The sequence below is a fragment of the Lolium perenne genome, chromosome 5 (assembly GCF_019359855.2).
Source record: "Lolium perenne isolate Kyuss_39 chromosome 5, Kyuss_2.0, whole genome shotgun sequence".
In the NCBI taxonomy this organism is placed as follows: Eukaryota; Viridiplantae; Streptophyta; class Magnoliopsida; order Poales; family Poaceae; genus Lolium; species Lolium perenne.
This window is the reverse complement of record NC_067248.2, coordinates 2,212,096-2,235,368: the sequence shown is the minus strand read 5'-3', so window position 1 is coordinate 2,235,368 and position 23,273 is coordinate 2,212,096. Positions and strand designations below refer to the sequence as shown.

At 48.4% G+C, this 23,273-nt stretch overlaps 2 protein-coding genes across 2 annotated transcripts in view; both read right to left on the bottom strand.

The window, feature by feature from the left end:
- Window positions 1–23,273, bottom strand: part of LOC127321675 (probable coatomer subunit beta') — a 195,511-nt gene that overhangs the window by 126,592 nt on the left and 45,646 nt on the right. The window lies entirely within an intron of this gene.
- LOC127319773 (putative cysteine-rich receptor-like protein kinase 39) overlaps window positions 21,730–23,273 on the bottom strand; it is a 250,813-nt gene continuing 249,269 nt past the window's right edge. Inside the window, exons 11-12 of the mRNA XM_071819710.1 lie at window positions 21,984–22,370; window positions 21,730–21,888 (exon numbers count right to left, since the gene is read on the bottom strand). Of these exons, the coding sequence (XP_071675811.1) occupies window positions 21,745–21,888; window positions 21,984–22,370 (531 nt within the window). The 3' untranslated portion in view covers window positions 21,730–21,744. The remainder of the gene's footprint in view (window positions 21,889–21,983; window positions 22,371–23,273) is intronic.

Sequence of the window (23,273 nt, the reverse complement as noted above, 5' to 3'; positions counted from 1 at the left end):
AGGAGCCCCCTCAAAGCAATCGGAAGCAATTGCGTCATAATCACGTGGCAGTCGTGAGACTTCAGGTTTTGGAACTTTTTGTCCGCCATATTAATTATTCCCTTTATATTCGACGAGAAGCCAGACGGGACCTTCATACTACTCAGGCATTCAAAAAAGATGACCTTCTCTTCTTTGGTAAGAGCGTAGCTGGCACGACCTTGAAACCATTCTGGATGCCGGTCATCTGGGTCTTTCAAACGTTGCTGGTCCTGCCGTGCTTCCTTTGTATCATTTGTCTTCCCATACATGCCCAAGAAGCTTAGCAGGTTCACGCAAATATTCTTCGTAACATGCATCACGTCGATTGCAGAGCGGACATCTAGGACTTTCCAATATTCTAGCTCCCAAAATATAGATTTCTTCTTCCACATGGGTGCGTGCCCGTCAACTCCCTGCGGAACTGCTTGTCCGCCAGGACCCTTTCCAAAGATGACTTTCAAATCCTTGACCATATCAAATACCTCAGCACCAGTACGTTCTGCAGGCTTCGGCCGGTGATCTGCCTTGCCGTTGAAATGCTTGCCTTTCTTTCTTACGTTATGATTTCGGGGAAGAAATCGACGATGCCCCAGGTACACGTTCTTCTTACAATTACCCAAATATATACTTTCAGTCTTATGTAAGCAGTGCGTGCATGCATTGTATCCCTTATTTGTCTGTCCCGAAAGGTTACTAAGAGCAGGCCAATCGTTGATGGTTACGAAAAGCAACGCTCGTATGTAAAATTCCTCTTCTTTGTGCTCATCCCACACACGTACACCAGGTCTGCCCCACAACTGTAAAAGTTCATCAACTAATGGCCTTAGGTACACATCGATGTCGTTGCCGGGTTGCTTCGGACCTTGGATGAGCACTGGCATCATAATGAACTTCCGCTTCATGCACAACCAAGGAGGAAGGTTGTAGATGCATAGAGTCACGGGCCAGGTGCTATGGCTGGAGCTCTGCTCGCCAAAAGGATTTATGCCATCTGTACTTAGACCAAATCTTATGTTCCTTGCGTCAGCTGCAAAATCTTTGAACTCTCTGTCGATCTTTCTCCATTGCGCTCCATCAGCGGGGTGTCTCAACTCCCCGTCCGACTTACGGTCCTCTTTGTGCCATCGCAACAACTTGGCATGCTCTTTGTTCCTGAACAGACGTTTCAACCGTGGTATTATAGGAGCATACCACATCACCTTGGCAGGAACCCTCTTCCTGGGTTTCTCGCCCTCAACATCGTCACCAGGGTCATCGCCTCTGATCTTATAACGCAATGCAGTGCATACCGGACATTCATTCAAATTCTCGTATTCACCGCGGTAGAGGATGCAGTCGTTAATGCATGCATGTATCTTCAGAACCTCTAAACCTAGAGGGCAGACAACCTTCTTTGCTTCGTACGTACTGGCGGGTAACTCGTTATTCTTTGGAAACATATTCTTCAACATTTTCAGCAAATTTTCAAATCCTGAGTCAGCTACACCTTCCCGTGCCTTCCATTTCAGCAAATCCAGTGTGCAGCCCAGCTTTTTCAGACCATTATCGCATCCTGGGTACAGCGACTTTTTGTGATCCTCTAACATGCGATCCAAATTCTCCCTCTCCTTGTCAGTTTCGCAGCGTCTCCGTGCATCAGCAATGGTCCGACCAAGATCATCAGCGGGCTCATCACGTGCCTCTTCTTCACCTTCACCTTCCCCTTCCCCTTCCCCACCTTCAGCATCCTCCATGAAAGTATCACCGAAATGACCAGGATAGTTGTCATCGATATCATCCCCTTCTTCATCTTCTTCCATTCTAACCCCTCTTTCTCCATGCTTGGTCCAACAATTATAGCTTGGCATGAAACCGTGCCGAAGCAGGTGCAGGTGAACGTCTCTTGAGGAAGAGTAACCCTTCTGATTCTTACAGGCAGCACATGGACAGATAATAAAACCCCCCTGCTTGTTCGCATTAGCCACTACGAGGAAATCTTTCAAACCCGTAATGAACTCGCCGGAGAGTCGGTTACCATACATCCATTGCCGATTCATCTGCATTATTATTATATAAAGTATATAATTAACCATCATGCATTTGTTAAACTAACTAGCTAGAAATAATAGAAATTAAACAATGAACTACACACATGCATATTTTATCAATGACACATGAAATGTTCAAGTTGCTAACCGCGATCGAGGAGGAAAAATAAATGAGAAAGCTCAAGTGTGGCTCGGACACTTCATATCATGTTTGTTTCATGCTCTCGGGCATTTCATCGAACACCTTGTGTGCATAAGAGGAACCAAAAGCAAACCCACCACCCCCTTGTGAATGTTGTGAATAGAAGTGGCACCAAATGGCTAAGTGAAGTGTGCTGAGCCGCATTTATAGGGATGGGCCTTTAGTCCCGGTTGGCCTTCGGGCCAGGCCTGAGGCCAACCACGACTAAAGCCCCTCCAGTCCACCAGCTGTCGACCGAGCCCGCTGGGCCAAGACATTTGGTCGCGGGTCGCCTCCCGAACCGCGACTAAAGACCCCTTTAGTCGCGGTTCGATTATTTTGGGGACTAATGGGGGCGTATGGAAGCCTCTTTTTCTACTAGTGCTAATTTTTAGCTGGTCCAATCCAGACACCTGCACACAGCAGTACACTCAGTAACTTGTAGGTACGCGCATATGGTGATGATGTGACTAACACAGTGAACCTAGGTGCCTTCATAGCTGAGCAAAACTCAGTTACTTCGACAGAGAATCTAATTAAGTATTCAGAGCTGAGCAATAGTAATAGATACTAGGTAATGTGTAGGAAGGTGTACAAAAATACTCATGCCTCCCAAAAGCCTAAACTTCAGCATTTTGCCTTGATTTCAGTATTAATGTATCCTGGGTTCTGACTTCTCTGCGTGCCGCCGTGCTTGATGCGGCCGCCCTCATTCGCCGCAGGTCAGACCCATCCATTGGTGGGCAGATGCTCCGTGCTCATCGCTTCCGCAAGTCTTCAGTGGCCTTTCCTGCTGCTTCTTGCCCTCCCTGCGGAGAGCTCCGTGACCCTGCCGTGGTGGTTGAGGGACTCGGGTCCCTGTCGCTGCCGCTGCTTGAGAAATTTTTCCAAGCTCCGCCATTGATCGTGACAGACGGTAGTGTCTCCAGGGATACCCAATGCACCGATGATGTGCTTGATGGTAAGAAGACTCCAGAGAAGATGGAGGGTGCCAATGATGTCTGCATTGAGGAGATGACGCCTAAGAAGATGGAGACTCGTCTGCTTAGTCCTTCAGCTTTGACATGCGGCGGCCTCTCTGCTGTCACTACCGCTGCCTCTTGTGAAGCCGAGGAGGGTTGGGAACAGGTGGGTCAGGGGCACCGTTCCGGCCAGGGCATTTCCACCGAGCTGTCGAGGGAAGGTCTCGAGCGTAGCCTCGCCTTCAAGTGATGGGCTCGAGGAAGGTGCTTTCGTTGCCTTGAGCGTGGCCACCAGGTCAGTGCATGCCGTGACTATTTCAGATGCATTCGTTGTCGTCGCCCTGGGCATCGGGAAAGGTTCTGTCGCGCTCGCTCTCCGGTCGCTCGAGATCGCTCTCCGGTGACTCATGCTCCTTGCCAAAGGAACGGCTCCCCGTCTGTCCAACCTTGTCAACCTGCATTGACCCGTAGTTGGGCTGAGGTCGTGGGACGCCCGTCGCTGCGTGTGATGGTGCCGCCTAGGTCTCCTTCCGGGTGTTGCAAAGATTCCAATGCCAACATCAGTTTGGACTCTGCCTTGCGGTCCCAGTTTGCCCTGTTACGCACGGAGCTCCTTCAGCTTGTTGCCGTCTGCATCCAAGAGGTGGCCCGCCCTTTGCGCGAGGAGGTGTCTAAATTCAAGCTTTTGTTGGCACGTGTTACCAAGTCTATGGGGCGTGCAGACCTATCCTCTCAGCAGGATTCATCTGTGGTTGATGATGATGATGTAGTGGCTGTGATGGCGTCAAAGGATGGTGATGAAGCGATTGATGAAAAGGCCCCTGGGGAGTTGGTTATGGTTGGGGAGGAATGCTTCTTTGGTTGTTTCTCCCCTCAGGCCTCCCCGTCACCGCAGCTACCAGCTACCTCTGACTGCGAGGGCATCGATGAGATCATGCCTGTGATCCAGATCATGCCCAACCTGCAGGTGACATAGGCATCCCAAATGGGCCTGCCAAAGATAGTACCCGGGGTTTACTGAAGGCCCACTACCCGAGGAATAAGAAGATTCGGAAGCCCAAGGTGTTATTAAGGAAAGCTAGAGTTGTAATAGAAAGGGTTATTTGTAATCTTACGGGATGAATTAGAAACCGTCCCGGATTCTGTAACTTGTACAACACGAATCCCTCGGCTCCACCTCCTATATAAGGGGGAGTCGAGGGACAAAGAAAGTATCGAATCATTGTTTACAAACCCTAGTTTTCATAATCGTCGAGTACTTTTCGGCTGAAACCTTCGAGATCTACTTACCCTCTACTTCCAACTAAACCCTAGCCTACAATCCCTAGGCATTGACAAGTTAATCCCTTGTCAATTGGCGCCGTCTGTGGGAATTAGAGGCGTAAGGATCTGATTTCGATGGCACGTTCAAGATCTTCGGCATCATCAACCGCAAACAACGCAATGGATCAAGGTAAACAGATCGCTGCTGGTCTTGTCGATTTTGTTCCTCACCCACCCTCCCGTTTGGATGCATATGCGTATCTGGCGGAGCCTATGGAGATGACGTTCGGAAGGTTTCGCTTTCGCGTCGAGAAGGAAGGATCGCGCCGTGTCGAAATTCCGATTTCGTCGGGATCGTCGGCCGTCGATTCTGATTTTTTAAGCTATACATCGTCAACCGAATCAGGAGACGACGAAACTTCGTCGACATGCTACGTCAGCACCAGGGCAAGAGAGAAACTCACCAAGATTTTTAGCGACATGTCCTTTGAGTCGTCTGCGGACTCCAATATAAGCAGCGATTCTGACAGTGTCGACAGTCTCGATTTCATCGACAAATCCATTGCTATGGGAAAGGTCTTCGCCAGTCTACGCGACGGCGTCACCAATCTCGACAAAATAGAAAAAACAAAATATCATCAGATCTACGCGATCGGAGAAACAAGTCGTCCTCAAGAAGAGACATCAGAAAACTTCGACGAGGCGGGAAATCCGTTCGTCGACCCCGCGGATCTCACGCGAGGCCTAGGGACAAAATATATCGGCATGACGACGCGAGAGATGGTGCGATTTCCGCAGGCAGTGTGGGATCGAGTGGAGAGAGCTATTAATGGCACAGAGCCGATGACCGTAACAGCGACGCCAGAGGAACTACAGGCATATCAATATAGGCTCGCGCGTACTAGGCGAGAACTCGAAAAAGAAGATCGCGCTAGACGGGAGGCAAGAAGCGACATCAGCGTCAAGTAGGCGAAGAGCGGAACAGAGTCGACAATCAGGAACTTCGGAAAGTAATCAAAGAGGAGCTCGCAACAGGGCAAGATCTCGTTTAAACAACATACCCGAAGCTGAGAGGGAGCATCTGGTCCAAAACCTCGACATGTCCTTTATGTCGATAGACACGAGGGGGAACATTATTCCTAAGACACCAGAAGCAGGGTATATGGCGACGCAAGCTTTTATCCTCGCGTCCAAACCACCTGCCGGAGATCCAAGAGAGGCATTGTACAATATGGCTATGGCAGGAGTTGGAGCTATGGGAGCAGCGTTTGCATCCACACCTCCCGAAGGAGCAGCAAGGCAAAATAGTCCACGACCTGCAGCAGCAACAGCGGCAGCCCCTGAAGGACCAAGTGGAGCAAGAGACACGGCAGCACAAGCAAGGGTCGATAGAGCGCGGCAAAGCAGAAGGGAACATCGGCAATCCCCGGAGCTTAACGACGAGGATATGTGTGGTTTGCCGTGCTTCACGAGGAGAGTCCGAAAAACTCGAGTCCCTTCAGGATTTAAGTTACCTGACAACTTCAAGAAATTCGACGGCCTTCAAGATCCAGAGGATTGGCTAGTTGATTATCTCGAGACAGTGAAGCTCACAGGAGGAACTAGGGCAACAGCTATGCAAAGCATCCAAGTACACTTGAGTGGAGCCGCACGATCTTGGATAAAGAAACTTCCTCCAGGATCTATTGATAGCTGGGAAAGCTTCGAGGACGTGTTCATCAAGAACTTCAGGTCCACCTGCAAGAAGCCTGCATCACTAGAGGAGCTGAGGTCGTGTCGACAAAAGCATGACGAATCAATGAGAAAATATATCCAAAGGTGGAACATCATCAAAAACTCGGCAGAAAATATATCTGACGAGAGAGCGATAGATGCGTTTGTCGCAGGAGTCAGGCGTGGAGATTTCGTCGAGGACTTGGGAAGGACCAACCCAAAGACAGTATCCGCATTAATGGAAATAGCAAACAAATGGGCAGATGGAGAAGATGCTGTCCACAATAAACGACACAGGTCACCAGAGGAGGACCGTGGTCGAAATTTTCAAAATAGACGACGTTTTCCTCGACAGTACTCGAGTTACGACGCTCCTGGCCAAATATCGGCTGGTTTTCGAGGAAACAATGGAGGAAGCAATAGAGATGATCATCAAAGAAGCAATGAGCAACGAGGCGACAATAGAGATGATTCCCGATATAACAAGCAAAATAGTGGACCAAGGTTCCAGCGACCTTATATATCTCCCGAGGATATGATGAACGGACCATGTCAGATGCATTTCTATCTCGACAATAACGGGAAGAGGCAGTCAGGACACCTGCAGAAGGACTGTCGAAATTTTCAAGCAATGTTAAGGTTCGCAGGGCAAGCCAATGCTCAAGCAGCACAGAGAAATCCTCGGGAACCCAGGAGCGAGATTCACTTACCACCCCCTCCCGCGATTACAGACGACAATCGACATCAGCTCAGAATAGCGGCAGCACCTCCACCACCACCTTATGTTGATCCTAACTCCAACGGAGCGGTGTCGATGATTCAGAAAGGAAGGCCATCCAATAGAGCTCAGAAAGTAATCTCACGACAGGTGTTTATGGCAGAAAAGATGCCCCCACCAACAGTCGAGTATCTTAATTGGTCAGGGCAAGATATTGGCTTCACCATAGCAGATCATCCGCAGCAAGTTCCTCGACCAGGACAATCAGCACTAATCTTACCAGCAGTTATCGCGGGATTTGATGTTTCTCGAGTATTCATAGACGGCGGCAGCAGCTTAAACCTTATGTATGCAGATACATTAAGGAAGATGAACATATCCTTAGCAAACTTGAAACCAACAGACACAAGGTTCCACGGTATCACGCCAGAGAAGCCGAGTTATCCGCTGGGAAAAATAAATCTCGACGTTCAGTTTGGGACCCGAGAAAATTACAGAATAGAAAAATTGGAGTTCGAAGTCGTGGATTTCCCGTCACAATACCACGCCTTGTTGGGACGACCGGCATATGCCAGGTTTATGGCGGTACCACATTACACGTACTTATTATGGAGGTTGCCTGGACCTAATGGACCAATTACGGTCAAGGGTAGTTTCGCGTTAGCTGATAAATGCGACAAGGATTTTCATCGACTGTCAGAAACTTTCGGGATGCAAGCTGAATACATGGCGTCAAGGCTCATGACTGATTATGATGTATTGCCAGATGTAGGGAGACCTCTCAGGGAGCCAACCTTTAACACTACCAAAGATTCCAAGGAGGTGCAGATTCACCCGACAGATCCAAAGAAAACAACGTCCATTGCCACTAACATGGACCTCGCATAGGAAAGCGCGCTCGTCGAGTTCCTCCGTGAGCACTGGAAAATCTTCGCATGGTGCCCAGCTGACATGCCAGGAGTACCCAGGGAACTTGCCGAGCACCACCTAAATGTGGATCCAATTGCGAGACCAATCAAACAACCTTTGCGGCGTTTCTCGGAACCAAATCGCAAAGCTATGTTGTCAGAAATTGATCGACTTAGAGAAGCTGGATTCATCAAAGAATTACATACAGAAGCCACATGGGTAGCTAACCCAGTGTTGGTGCCGAAGAAAAACACTAAGGTCCTTCGCATGTGCGTCGACTTTACGTGTCTCAATAAACACTGTCCAAAGGATCACTTTCCCCTCCCGAGGATCGATCAAATTATCGACTCCACGGCTGGATGTGAACGTCTTTCCTTCCTGGACGCATATTCTGGTTATAACCAGATCAGATTGAAAGAAGAAGATGAAGTAAAGACAGCGTTTATTACACCTTACGGCGTGTTTTGCTACAAAACAATGCCCTTTGGTCTAAAAAATGCGGGAGCAACATATCAGAGGATGATGCAGAAGTGTTTGGCGACACAGATTGGGAAAAACGTGCAAGTATACATCGACGATGTCGTCATAACGTCAAAAAAGGGAGCAACATTGATCGAGGACCTCAAGGAAACCTTTGACAACCTCGACAAATTTTGTCTCAAGCTGAACCCGACGAAGTGTTCTTTCGGCGTCTCTGCAGGAGAACTTCTCGGGTTCCTAGTTTCAGCAAGAGGGATTGAAGCTAATCCAGAAAAAATACAAGCTATAGTAACAATGAGGAAGCCAACAAAGCTAAAAGAAATACAGCAACTAACTGGGCGAGTCGCCGCTCTGAGCAGATTCGTCGCCAGGTTAGGAGAAAAAGCGTTGCCGTTTTACGCCTTGATAAAGCAGGGAGAAAAGTTCCAATGGAACGAAGAGGCAGACAGAGCTTTCGAGGACCTCAAGCGCACAATTTCGACACCGCCAATCTTGGTGGCGCCTAAGGAAAAGGAACCTTTGCTGTTATACATCGCGGCCACACCTCAGGTGGTAAGCACAGCACTTGTTGTCGAAAGAGAGGAAGAAGGCAAAATTCATGGAGTACAGAGGCCAGTGTACTTCATCAGCGAAGTTTTATCACCTTCAAAACAGCGGTATCCTCAGTACCAAAAGCTAGCATATGGAGTATTCACAACCGCAAGAAAATTGCGGCACTATTTTTCGGCACACCCAATAATAGTGGTCAACGAGGCGCCCTTGTCCAATATACTAAACAACCCAGAAGCTACGGGTCGTGTCTCCCTTTGGGGAATAGAGCTTTCCCCTCGGGACATCACGTATGAAAAAAGAAAAGCAATAAAGTCACAAATTCTACCAGACTTCATTGCAGAGTGGATGGAGTTACAAAATACAGGACCACCGGATTTATCGAGAACTTGGACCATGAACTTCGACGGGTCCAAGAGATTAGAAGGAGCTGGAGCAGGCGTGATACTAATATCACCTGAGGGCGACAAGCTAAAGTATGTCTTGAGGATGACGTTCCCGAACGCATCTAACAATGAGGCAGAGTACGAAGCCCTCATACACGGGATGAAGATGGCAAAGGCTTGTGGCGCAACGCGACTAAAAATATTTGGCGACTCGCAATTAGTGGCTCAGCAAGTCATGAATCAATGTGACGCAGTCAATGATAGTATGATAGCATACAAAGAAGTATACAACGAGCTAGAGAAGCTGTTTGATGGATGCGAAGTAAATCATATTAGCAGGCTGAGCAATGATGAAGCCGACGTTCTTGCAAATATCGGGTCGCAATGTCTTGCGATTCCACCAGGCGTATTCTGGGAGGAAATAGCCGAGAGATCTACAAAGTCGAAGAAACCAAAAAAGAAGGAGAAGGACAAGAAACCCTCGGGGGCTGCAAAAGAAACACCAGAAGAAGAAGAAGAGGAACAGGAACTAGTAATGATGGTGCAAATTCCATGGATGCAAGCGTTCATATCATACATCCTAAGAAAACAACTACCCGATGATCCAGTTGAGGCGAGACGAGTTATCAGGCGTTCTAAAGCTTTTACTGTGGTCAAAGGGGAGTTATACAAACGAAGTATTTCGGGTGTGCTACAAAGGTGCGTCACACCTGAAGAAGGAAGGATAATCTTGAAGGATGTACACGAAGGAATATGTGGTCATCATGCAAGCAGTCGAGCTATTGCAGCCAAAGTTTTTCGGGCAGGATTCTATTGGTTGACAGCAATTGAGGATGCCAAGGAAATAGTAAGAACTTGCGACGCGTGTCAAAGATTCGCCGCCAAACCTCATTCTCCAGCGGCGGAGTTAACGCCAATACCATTGTCATGGCCCTTTGCCCAATGGGGACTTGATATGGTGGGCAAGTTGCACAAAGCTTCGCCAGGAGGATATGAGTACTTGCTAGTTGCTGTCGACAAATTCACCAAGTGGATAGAAGCAAAGCCGATAAATTCACCAGATGCAGCATCTGCAATAAAATTCGTGAAGGGCATCGTTTTTCGATTTGGAGTACCTCATAGCATTGTCACAGACAATGGCAGCAACTTTACGTCAAAAGAGTTCAAGGCATACTGTGCAGAGGTAGGCATCAAATTGCACTTCGCGTCAGTGGCACATCCTCAAACCAATGGTCAAGTCGAGAAAGCCAATGGCATCATCTGCAACGGCATCAAGAAACGCCTATTAGGACCACTGGAAAAAGCTCGACATACTTGGCCAGAAGAACTACCAAGTGTGTTATGGAGTATCCGAACAACACCAAATACAGCGACACAGGAGACGCCGTTTTTCCTTGTCCATGGAGCAGAAGCAGTACTGCCAATAGAAATAGAGCACGACTCCCCTAGAGTCACAGAGTATAATGAAGAAACTTCCAAGATAGCATTGGAAGACGACGTAGACGCACTCGACGAAGCTCGAGACGAAGTATTATCAAGAGTAACCAAATACCAACAGGACTTGAAGAATTACCACAGTCGACGTTTGCGGCCAAGATCCTTTCAGGTGGGAGACCTAGTTCTTCGGCTCACGCAAAAAAGTCACGAAAAACTCGAGTCACCATGGCTTGGCCCATACATTGTCACGGAAGTGATCGGAGGAGGAGCATACAGGATAAAGGACAAGAAGACAGGGGTAGAGGAGCAAAACCCCTGGAACGTGGCGCAACTCAGGCGGTTCTACGCCTAGAGCTAAAATATAGTCCTTGTAAAACTTCAATGTACTGAAACGCCCGCGAGTTTTCAGACGCACTCTTTTCCTTTTTCGGGGCACCGAGTGGGGCCGGGAAAGGTTTTTAATGAGGCGGGCTCGTGGTGCTGCAATATAATAAAGATAGTGTCAATATAGTTTTTCTCCGTCGACATGCTCAAAATCCCCAACCCGACGAATTTCAATATAGTTCCTTCGAAAAAAGCAAAAGCCTTGCCTTGGTATTAAAAACTACCTCGCGAGTCAGTTAAAAGGCAAAATAGTACTCAATAAAGAAGCTCGGGGGCTGATATTTGCCAAAACTACACATTGAATAACTGCTTTGGTTCTAAACCTCGCATTATACAAATACAGTGAATAGTCACCGAAAACACTCGGGGGCTAGATAAATATAGAAACATGATGTTTGCTTCACAATATAATCATAATCATGATTTACAAGGAAAAATTATCTACCAAAGGAAAACAATTAGTCATGATTCAATATATCATCAAGGGTAATCCTGTTTTCTTCAGGAGCAGCACCAAGAAAATCAGCATAATGACCATCTGCAAAAAAATCGGCGTCCATCCGAAGAAGGTCTTCGATCATCTCTTCAGCTATAGGCGAAACCTTCGTGTTTATATGATCGACACCAACTCTTCGGCGCCGTACCTTCGCGTGAACTTTCGCCACAACTTGGGTCAGGTCAAGCTTTGAGTGGCAAATCTGTAGCATGATAAGGGCAAATCTGGCGCCAGCCACCAGTTGAGCTTTGACAAAGTCATGGATTCTATGAGCATCCTTAAATCTCTCCATTAACTCGGGAAGAGTTTTCGGTGGAACGTTCCGAGGAAACATGGAGTTATAAACCATAGACAGGGTCTTGGTACAGAAGTCAAGGAAGTCGCGAGTTTGAATGGCACGATCCTGAAATCTGACAATCTGGCGGGTCCTCTCTGGGGTGGCCCAAAATAGAGAACCATGATCAAGGGAAAGGTTAACAAGAAGGTTTGTCCTGGTATTTACCCTCTCATCTTCGGCAACAGCATCAGTAAAGGAGCCTATGAAAACGAAGAAACAGCAAACTTCAAGAGACACAGTATGAAGACAGAAGATATTGAGGATGAAACAAGCATACCTGACATATCTGCACTGGCCTCATTCATTAATTCGAGCATGAAATTTTCTCGAGTAGTCGCCTTTTCAGCCTCGGAAGCAGCAATTTCCTTAGCAGCCGCGGCCTCGTGAGCTTGTTGAAGTGCAATTTTCTCGGCTTCAGATGACTTACGAGATTTTTCCAACATCACAAGTGTCTGGTTCTTCGCATACTGAAGCTGCTGCCGAAGTTCATCCAATTCTTGCGGCAAGGAATCTTCGACAGGCGTAGTATCAGCAAGATCTCTCCTTGAGCGAGAAGAAGGCGAAATATTGGCAGGACCAGGAGCTGGCGTATAATTGTCAAAAATTAACTGGAAAAAAGAAATATTTCGACATCAATCACTGAATAAAGATAGATTTCCATTCATTCCCATAATATATATGTCTATTACAAAAGAAGGACCTGCTACAGACCTACCGAAGCAATTATCGCCAAGAACACTACGGCGACAACGCCAAAAGAAAGAGGTATGCTAAAAAGAAAGGCATTCAACTAGACCTCCGGCCTTGATGAGCTAGGAGTCGAAGACGGCTTGATTCCGAGATAGGCCAGGATTTTCTTCGTGTTGGGCTTAGCTGCCTTGATCAGCGACTTCCACCTTGATTGCTCTATCTGCTCAGTGTCGCCAACTTTCGCCCAGTCGATAGTTTGTTGGCTATCGGCAACCAAGGCAACAGTGTTTTCAACGGCGACCTTCATATTCTCATGACGCATCTTCAGCCCAAGATCTTCTGGTGGATTAAAGCACTTGGCCAGGTTAAGGAAAGTTGCGGGTTCCTCTTTCTTTGGGAAGAAATAGGGAAAGAGCCGTGACAATCCTGTTGTGGCCTGATCAATGCCTTCGCGTGCCTCTGACCCATGAAACTCGAGGACTGAAAGGGCGTCAAGAAGAGCATCATTGTCAGGATCTTCGAGTTCAAACTCTTGAGCTGTTCTACCTGTCAAGGAAGGAACTTAGTGAGCAACAAACGAATGCAGAGAAGAAAATACAAAGGATATGCAGTGGTTCAGATACTTACTGAGGAAGCAGCGACTTTGCGCCCTTATACGTTTAAGGATCGCCTCCTCGCGAGCAGATTGTGCAGCTATCTGCTCGCTCAGCGAAGTCTCGGCAGTGTGAAGTCTCTTTCTAAGATCTTCGACACCAGCAGCTTCAGTCTTGGCCTTGTCAGCTTCTGCTCTAGCTTGAACAGCATCTAATTCGGCCTTCTTACGAGCCTCTTCACTTTGCTCTAATTTTTGAGCAAGGGCATTGGCACGCTCATTGATAGCTGTCAATTTTTCTGCCAGGAAAGATAAAATTTCGTTAAAATATCGACAACAACGGAGTAACAGAGTAATAGTACAAAAAGAAAGCAGCCAGGCATTACCTTCAGTTTTGCTGGCATATTCACGATACCCAATGAATTGAGCACCGATGCGGATAAGGTCTTTAATCATGGGCTGTTAAAAAAAAAAGGGGGACAAAGCAAGAAAATTTCGGCATGAGAAAAATATAATGGCGTTCAGAAGCAAACAAGAGGAAGTACAGACAGTGACAAGAGTATTGCAAACTTACATCATCCAAGAGAGGGTTAGAAGAGCTACTCAATTGGAGATTCGGCTCCGGAATTGCATCAGTCCTTGCCCTTTTTGGCGAAGGGACAAGGGGGCTCGAAGGAGGAGTAGACGCGCCGGCGTTTTGTTGAGGAGGCGAGGATTCTTCTCCTTCAACTGGCGGCTCCGAAATAACTTGAGTATGTGACGTACTCGTTCGAGCAGCCACATCTAAAGTTGGTGTTTTTTCATCGTCATCACTGTGACACAAGGGTGGCAGCATAAAAAGCAAGGCAAATAAAATTCTTCGAATAGAAAAATAAAAAGAGGCAAGGAACTTACGAGCTGACGAGAGATTCAAGATAAGGATCATAAGCTGCTTTTCGCGGTGAAGGAGCAGCTTCTTCGGCTTTGGAAGTGCCGGAGTCTTCGACATCATTCCTCTTCCTTTTGCCTTTCGGAGAGACAGCGGGAGGAGGAGATTGTGCCGACGCAGTACCTTCGGAAGAACCCGCAGATTTTCGAGAATCCACGGGATCATTCACAGAAGATGGAGCTTCCTGATTGTCATCAGTGACAATGGCCCTTTCTTCGACTTCTCCACCTTCAGGGAGAGGAGGAAGCGAGACGAGGTCTGGATGATTCTGTGCAAAATAAAACAGGCAGCAATATCAGAAATACAGTTACAAAAAAGATAGCAAAGCAATAACGAGACAATAGACAAAGATTACCTCGGGAAGTGGATTGGCGGCGCTGAAAGGCGTCACTCGACAAGAAGAAGGGACAGCATCTTTTTTGCTGAGAGATGAAATTTTTCGGACAAGTTTTTCTAAATCTTTGACCTCCAAATTTTCCGACAGCCGATCTACGTCCTTGTCGCCGGCATATTTCCAGAGAGGATGTTTGCGAGCCTGAAGCGGCTGCACCCTAGTCCTAAGGAAGTATGCAATGATTTGAATACCCGATAATTCTTTACCACGAGTATTTTGCAACTCGTGGATACGAGCCATCAAGGTTTCAGTCGACGCCTTTTCTTCTTCGGTGGCCTCCGCGTCCCATGAGCGGCGGCGAAAGATTTTCTCGGCACCATCAAAAGGAGGGATGTTATCCTCCGCACATCCATGGTTCTCCTCCTGAATGTACAACCACTTCTTGCGCCATCCTTGAACTGAGTCAGGAAGCTTGACGTCGAAGTAGTCGACAGTGGGCCGAACAGAAATTACAACGCCGCCTATATTATAGGCGACATTGGGCGAGCCATTACGGCGGCAGAAGAAAATGCGCTTCCATAGCGCCCAGTTAGGCTGGACGCCAAGGAAGGCCTCGCATAAAGTGATGAAAATGGAGATGTGGAAGATTGAATTTGGCGTGAGGTGGTGGAGTTGCAAACCATAGACAAAGAGCAGTCCGCGGAGAAAAGGATGAATAGGGGCGGAAAGACCGCGGATGAGGTGGTCGACAAAACTTACCCGGTACCCCATTGGAGGGGTTGGGTAGCTCTCCTCACTAGGGAAGCACAACGCCTTGGGTTTCTTGCTGATCCCCAGCTTCTTCAGCATATTGACGTCTTGAGTGGAAATTTTGGATCTTTCCCACTCCGCCGCTCCAAGATCCACGGCGGCCATGGAGGATTCCGGCGTGCTGTGCCTTGTCAATCGACGCGGTGGCATCAAGAATGGCGCAGGGTTTGCAGCTTGGAAGCGAGGAGCTTAGGAGATTGTGGATCGCAGGAGGAAATTTGCAAATGAGAAAAGGAGGACGGCGCGAGCGGAAGTGCTCAGGGAGGAAGACGATGATCTTATATAAGGGTGCGGCGAATCGACGAACCGTTGGATAAAGAATGTGTGTGACAGATGATAGCCACGTAGCAGCAAGGAAAAAAAAAAAAAAAAAAAAAAAAAAAAAAAAGAAAGTAACTTAACATGGAGGAAGTTACGGTGCGTGTGCCCGAAAAAGCGGAGGACGTGTGCCCCCACCTGCATGACGTGTCAAGAAAGTGGATCAATTGGGCCCGCATGGCAGCGAGAACAGACTTGTCGCAAAATTCTGATTAGCAATCGTGGCTATCGTCAGCAATAACGTCACCTTGGCGGAAGGAAAAATTCGACTAAAAAGCTTCATAAACGGCGACACGGAAAAATAATGTTGAGCCTTTGATCAAATACAAGTTTCTGATCAAATGCTCGGGGGCTACTTTGGAAAAAAGAAAAAAGGCCCGGAAAGACAAAATAGAAATGGCGTGAGTCTATGATCAAATACAAATATCTGTTCATAGCCTCGGGGGCTACTCCCATCGGGAGCGCTGTTCGCGCACCCGAGAGAGGAAAAAGAAGATTATACCAGGAGATAATGACAATATAGCGACAAGATGGACTAAAATGTTGAGCCTACAACCAAGCACAAGTTCTTGGCTGTAGCCTCGGGGGCTACTCCCATCGGGAACGCTGTTCGCGTGCCCGATGAAATTAAAAAAGAGAAAAGATAGAAAAGCAAGAGAGTATATTTCGAGTTATAATTAACTCTACATATACTCCCATCGGGAGAGTAATATAAGTCATATTTGACTCGATAAAATGTGCCATTCCAACAGCCGGAAAAGCACTCGACAATATATTCTCAGAACGCCAAAGTTGCGATCAATTTCTGAATGCCGCAAATTTGCGAAGGTAAGACCCCAGATACGTTCTGCTGGGCGTGGCATCGCCGAAGACTGCGCTCTGCTACTTTTATCCGTATCAACAGATACGAAGAAAAATCCTAACGGACGCGTTAGGTACTCGATAAATTTGACTGGGACTCGACAGAATGGTAAGACCTTAAGCGGCACCTGTCGAAGTTTACACCAGTATCCCGAGATCATGTCCAGGGACGTGATTTTGAAGTAGGTTTTTGCGGATTGCCACTAGAGCAGTTAACTAGTACCTGATCCGTCAGATGAACTAGCCCCAACTACCATTATCCCTGTACAATATAGAAATTTATATGAAGAAATATAGAAAGGTTTAAGATGTTGAGTCAACATAAACAGTGGAGATTTTCCCTGACTCTACGATTCAAGCAAAATCTCGGGGGCTACTGACATAGGCATCCCAAATGGGCCTGCCAAAGATAGTACCCGGGGTTTACTGAAGGCCCACTACCCGAGGAATAAGAAGATTCGGAAGCCCAAGGTGTTATTAAGGAAAGCTAGAGTTGTAATAGAAAGGGTTATTTGTAATCTTACGGGATGAATTAGAAACCGTCCCGGATTCTGTAACTTGTACAACACGAATCCCTCGGCTCCACCTCCTATATAAGGGGGAGTCGAGGGACAAAGAAAGTATCGAATCATTGTTTACAAACCCTAGTTTTCATAATCGTCGAGTACTTTTCGGCTGAAACCTTCGAGATCTACTTACCCTCTACTTCCAACTAAACCCTAGCCTACAATCCCTAGGCATTGACAAGTTAATCCCTTGTCAGCAGGAGCTATGTGAAGACCCCTCCCCTCCTCTGTCGATGGTTCACCTGCAGGTGGACTCGCTTGTGACCTCGGAAGTGGCTTCCGTGTCACTGCCGGTGGAGGCAAGCCATTGTGGCGACAAGGTCATCGAGGCATCTGCTTTGGCACCTAGCTCTGATGCGCTCTTTGCTAGAGAGCTTTGCGACCTTCTCGCCAGGTTGGAGGAGGCTAGCCCCGGATCTAGCAAGGAGATTGCTCGCCTTCTAGAGGAGAAGTCTTCCAGGGGCAAAATCCAGAAGGTGAAAGAGTACCTGAGGAGAAGAAGTAAGAAAAGTGGCGCCACAGAAAAGGAGTCCGCAGTTGGTTGATGGATGTCTCTTGTGTGAAAGTTTGTGGTTGTAGGAGTTACTTGCTTTAGGAGTAGTCCGGTTGTGCTGTAGGTGTTGCACGTGTTTGTGTTTGTTGGTGTTGCTGTGATGGTTTTTTCGCCTAGTTTCCCGGTTAATTAACTGGGCAACTCTCTACTTAATTAATAGACTAGGGCAAAACTTTTGCCTCCCTTTCAAAAAAAATGTATCCTAGGTTCCTGTCATGTTTCCTTGAAAGAACAATTTGAGCCCCTTCCCCCAATGATGAAAAAAAAAGTCCAGTGGGGTTCAAATGTATAAAAACTGAGAAAACACGTAAATACCCAAGATCACAGATATGCCACACCAACATATGCACCAGATTACACGCCGCAGGCAGTCCTTTTAACTCACCTGAAAGAGACGAGATTCACACTCTGGGAAGTTCCCAGTGAAATCGAGCGAATTCCAAAAACCTACCACATTACATCGACAAGTCCGAAAAACCACCACTATTTTTCGAAATTGCAAAAATCTACCGGTATTGCGTTGGTTCGTTGCGATGTGCACTGATTGTCGATTTTAGACGTGCTAACGATGTTTCAAACAATGGGTCCCACTATCTGGAGTGATGTGGCAAGATGGAGAATAACTATTAGGACATATCCAATTTAATTTTTTTTGTAAATTTTCATGGGACCCACTTATCAGTCCTCTCCCACCTCCAGTCCTCTACCTCCTCCCATCCCACCTCGCGGGGACAGCGCCGCTGCAGGCCGCGCGCCAACGCCCTTCATTGGAGATGCCCGACGAACTTGCGGCTGGCCTCGCCACCCCTACCTCCGTCCCCAACGATGTTTCGCTGGCAGCGGGTCGCTGCCCATGCCTTGCACATCGACAGCGTTGATTCCCTACAAGCTCGCGAACGGCCTCACCACCCCCCACCTCCGTCCCCCTGATGCCGTGCCGCCGGCCGCAGGTCGCCACCAATGCCATGCACATCAACGACGCTGGAGAGGCATTTTTCGCCGGTCAATCTCGCAACAGGGAGGAAGCACGCGGCGGCGGGAATCCGCACATAGGAGGCTTGGGGCCGGCAGCGGCCATATCATTATTGGCTTCAGACGGATGCGGAGGTGTGGATGGGCGACGCCACCTACCGGGACACAGGTGGGGGCAAGGAAGGGCGTCGTCGGTGGCCACAGATGACGCAGGCGGTGGTAGGTTGCGCGTTGCCTGTATTGTGGGATTAGGAATGACTGAAAAAGAAAGGAGATATGAGGTGATTTGTATGCCCCTCAACAATCTACAGAAAACCCCTATAAGTTAGTTGTTTAACGTTGATCGTCCTCGGCCGTCACGTTTCCGGCCACATCACCCCAGTTGGATCCGTTGTCATATTCCTTGTTAAGACGGTTAAACTGGCGAACCAGTGCACATTGTAATGAATTCTATCAAAACCAGTGGATTTTTCACTTTAAAAAAAATTCCAGTGGATTTTTGCAATTTCGATGAATAGTGGTGTTTTTTTCGAACTTGTCACTGTAATGTGGTGGTTCTTTGAAATTTACTCCAGTGAGATGTAATGAACTTGTTTTTAGTGGTTTTCAAAGTTCATGACTATTTTCACGAAATTGGCATTGTGAGACGGCACCATGTTAACACGACCAGCCAGAAATATTTTGATGTGGATGGCAGTGGATTTATTTTACTTGACCGGAGTGATTCAAATTCGGAAGTAAGCATCATCAGCGACGCTAGCTGGCGGAATAAGAATCTCTCTCCCGGGTCGCTCGCGCGAGCGGCTCCGGAGAGCCCGAAACCCTAACAGGAAAAGCCACCCGCCAGATCTCCTCCTCCCGGTCGCTGCCGCTGCCGGCGCCGCCGGCGCCTGTGGTGGCGGCCGCGCCCGGCCGTCGAAAGCGGCGGGCAGGGTCGGCGCGCCTCGACGGCTTCCCTTCGCGCGGAGGGAGACGTCACCTGGGCGACGCAGGTGGTGTGTCAGCGGAGCTCGCCGGCGCATGGCGGGGAGGCGTTGAGGAGCGGAGCTCGATGGAGATGCAGGCGAGGCTGGAGCGTGGTGGTCGACGGTGCAGGACCTGCCGGCGGCGGCGCGGCCCAACCTTGGAGGCGGCGGCCATGGAGTGCTGCCAGGAGGGAGCTCCTGGCGCGGCGGCCGGCTACTTCCGGGCTTCAGGATGCGGCGGCGTCCTCCCGGTTGCACGCTGCTGTGGGGGAGGGAGATGGTGGCATGGGAGTACCTGGGCCCGATCTGGGCTCTAGGGCCGGGGCGCAGGCGTTGCTGCCAACCTGGAGTGGGATGACGACGCGTTGAGGCGGCCTGGTACGTGTTGGAGGTGGTCTGAGGCTGCACCCTCATTCGGGGTGGAGTGGAGGTGAGTGTCTTCTCCGTTGTGCGCGGCGTTGGTGGACCACGATATGCCGACTTCAATGGCGAGGTGCTGGGGCGGTGGCGGTGTGAACGACAAGGACAGCTGCCTCAATCCGTTGGGTAGGGTGGGAGGTGTGCGACTACACGGACGAAAGTCTTGCTCGTCTTCGGTCGGTGCTGCTGGCAACGGCGCCCGTGGGCGTCGTTCCCCTCCTTGGAGGCGTCGCTGAGTGTCTCGGCACTTCCCCGCTCACTTTACGGTTTGGTGGAGGTCTCCGGGTGAAAACCTAGGTTCGGAGTGAACCGGCGCGATGGCGGCGTTCTCGACGTCGTCACTCTATTGAGAGCATCGCGTTTGGAGACACAGCGTTGCAGGTACCTTGTCGCGTTCCTCCAGACCGATCAAGTCCCGCCTTTCTCCTGCCACCTCCTTTTCGGCATCAAGGGTGCATGGTGCGTTGACAAGGGAAGTCCAATTGGAGCTGTCGTTCTTCGATGGTGACCGGCGTTGGTCGAGACGCGGCTTTGTCGTTTAGCTTGGATAGGCTCTTTTGCTTTGGAGCTGTAATGTCGGTGGTGGTTGTCTTCGGGTGACCCGGTGTGGAGTTTGTACTGCATTAGTTGTTCGCAGCGAGGTGTAGTCGTCTTGTATCTAAAGTCTGCTTTATAAAGATAAGGCACGTCTTTGGTGTGCTCTCGAAAAAGAAAATTCGGAAGTAACTCACGAGGCATGCTGGAAATATAAGTTGAACAGAGAAACTTTCGACCTCCAGATCAATTTAGCTAAGGGCGTCTATTGGCGTTCAATGTTCAACCCTCAAGCCCCTGCGTTGTTCAATATAACATACCCAAATACTGAACACTGAAGCCCTGTAGCGGACTGATCACTGAAGAATACCGCATTCTGCAATTGGAAGCACGGACGCGGTTGGGCAGTGTTTCCGTTCGCCTTTTCCGGGTAGGAACATGGGCGATGCGAGACGCCTGTTTTCTTCTCTCTCTATATAGCTCTTCCGCTAAAATTGGTGCAGATACAAATAGAAGATGATGGTATCCACTAAAATTCCAATGCGCGATAGCTGCAAAAATGTAGATGTTGACTGATACAAAACGATCCACGAAGACAACCAAGATTGTCATCATACAGTGTACTGTACCGAGTAAACGTCAAAAACCACCGCTGTCACCTTGGCTCGAAGCTGGATCTTTGTGGAAGATTAATTGATTTCCACTATTGCAATTCCATTCCGACATAGGACGACGAGGCTACACACATATGAGCCCCGGTTACAGAGAGAGAAAGAGAGATACGAATCTAGAAAATAAAATGATGCGAGAATTTCGTGGAAGATTCATTTACCTTTTTGTCATTTTAATGTATGCGAAGCCCCGGACATGTCCCAAATTAAAGTTAAACCTGTTCTCATACCTGCAAAATTGTAAAGCAAGGTATTCATCCACCGCTGCCACTTATTTTTACCTTTGATGCGTGGCGTCATCATGAAGGAATGGGAAATGCAGTTGCAATGTTTGCCCGAGTGAAAGATGTTGGCTAGCGTAGGGGAATATAAATGTTACCTGTGAGTTGCTGAGTCACAAAAAGCAACAGTGCTGTCCTCTGACACTGTAAGTAGAATCGGACGACCTGAGGGACCTTCAACCACAGCAATATTACAGCCACGTTCTTGTAATCCGTTGATATGTTTAATACATGTATTTGATTGCAAATCCCAGATCTGGTAAAAACATGGAGCTTGAGGCGGTGCAACAAAATAATTTACACATGCATCATTAGTAGTAAGTACTATATTTTGCTTCTTTTTTCATGAGCTCTGCATGTGTTGCTATAAAAAAATATTGAAGATGTCATACCTGTGCACTCCCCACATGCCCACTGTGTGTAACCAAATACTGCAAAGCCCCGCCCGGGCAGAAATAATCAAGAGCCAAAGCAAATCCTTGATCGCACACGAATGAGGCGACGGGAGTAGGAGAATCCATGTTCCAAATCTGTCAATCTCAAGCATCAGTATGACATTATTAGGGAAATTGATATGGAAACTGCTCTTATACTAAAAAAAATCTACACCAACTAATTAATAAACCTTTATCGTGGATTCTCCTGAGCAACTAGCAAAAGTGTTTCCCGCAGTCTGCGTGTTGAACTTGACTTGATACACAAAGCTCTGGTGTCCTTGGAATGTCCGTATGCACTGCCAGCCAGCCTCCCAGTTCCAAAGTTTGATCAGCTCGTCCCCAGATGCCGAGAGCACTAATGGCTCACTGGGGTGAACCGCCAGTGAGGTGACGGTATTCGTGTGAGCTCTAAACTTCTGCAGCTTCTCCACTTTTTGGTAAGAATAAACGTGGATAAATCCAACACTATCACCGGCCACAAATACTTGCAGCGGCTCGATGAATTTAGCTGCCCCAACAGGGAACAGTCCCCCAAACTGCCCATCACTCTTGTCGTGGAATGCCATCACTCTTGTCTACATAAAAATGAAAAATGCTTAATCAGTTCGGTACATGTCCTCTTCCACTGTTCTAAAAGCAACATGGACAGTTCACACTTGCCCAGCTTCTCATAATCATCTAATATGAAAAAAAAAGGTTTGTCATATGGGGCCATCTGCCCATCCCTATCCCATTCTTTTTCCTCCCTCCTTTTCTTCCAGAGCGATTTTCGAGCTAGGGTTCCGGCCGGCACCACGTATATCCTTAGGTCACCTCGAGTTTTCCCGACTACGGCAAGCGTTTGCCCATGGCGTGTCTGTTCCGCATCTCCCGATAGCAGCATCGCGTCGCTCCTCGCCTCCTGCCTCCAACTGCTCCCCTAAGCTGCAGCACGATGAACCAACGAAGCACTCGACCATAGATGGCGGCAGCGGAGCAGGATGCTGCACCGGCGCCGGCGCTACATCCGACACCGGCGCAGCGCCCCCCGACACGACACCGTGAGGCTTCTCTGTGCCTTCTTGGGTCTCGACTCCTCTCACTATGGCCTATCCAGCTGCTCTCCGTGGCTCCGCCGCTTGGGGGCCACCAGCGTCGCGCCGCCTAGTCCGTCTCCCTCCCATGGCTCCCCTGGTCCCTGCTTGCCTCGCAGTCCCGTCCATTTGCCGGACGCCCCTTGCGACTTCCAGGTTCCAAAACGTTCCAATTGTTGAGGTACAGTAGAAATGTACAACACCTGCAATTCCGAATTCACTTGCTCCGAAATTCAGAAAGACCTTATTGTTGTTTATGTGATGATTTTTCAGATGCATAGATGCATTTGGCCTCTGTAGATGCAAGTTGCAAACAACCTCTTGAGGTACAGCCGTCCAGCTTTGATTTTGCTATTCCAGTGCATCATATCCAATTCCCCTCCACCCTCTCCCCCACCCCCCCAG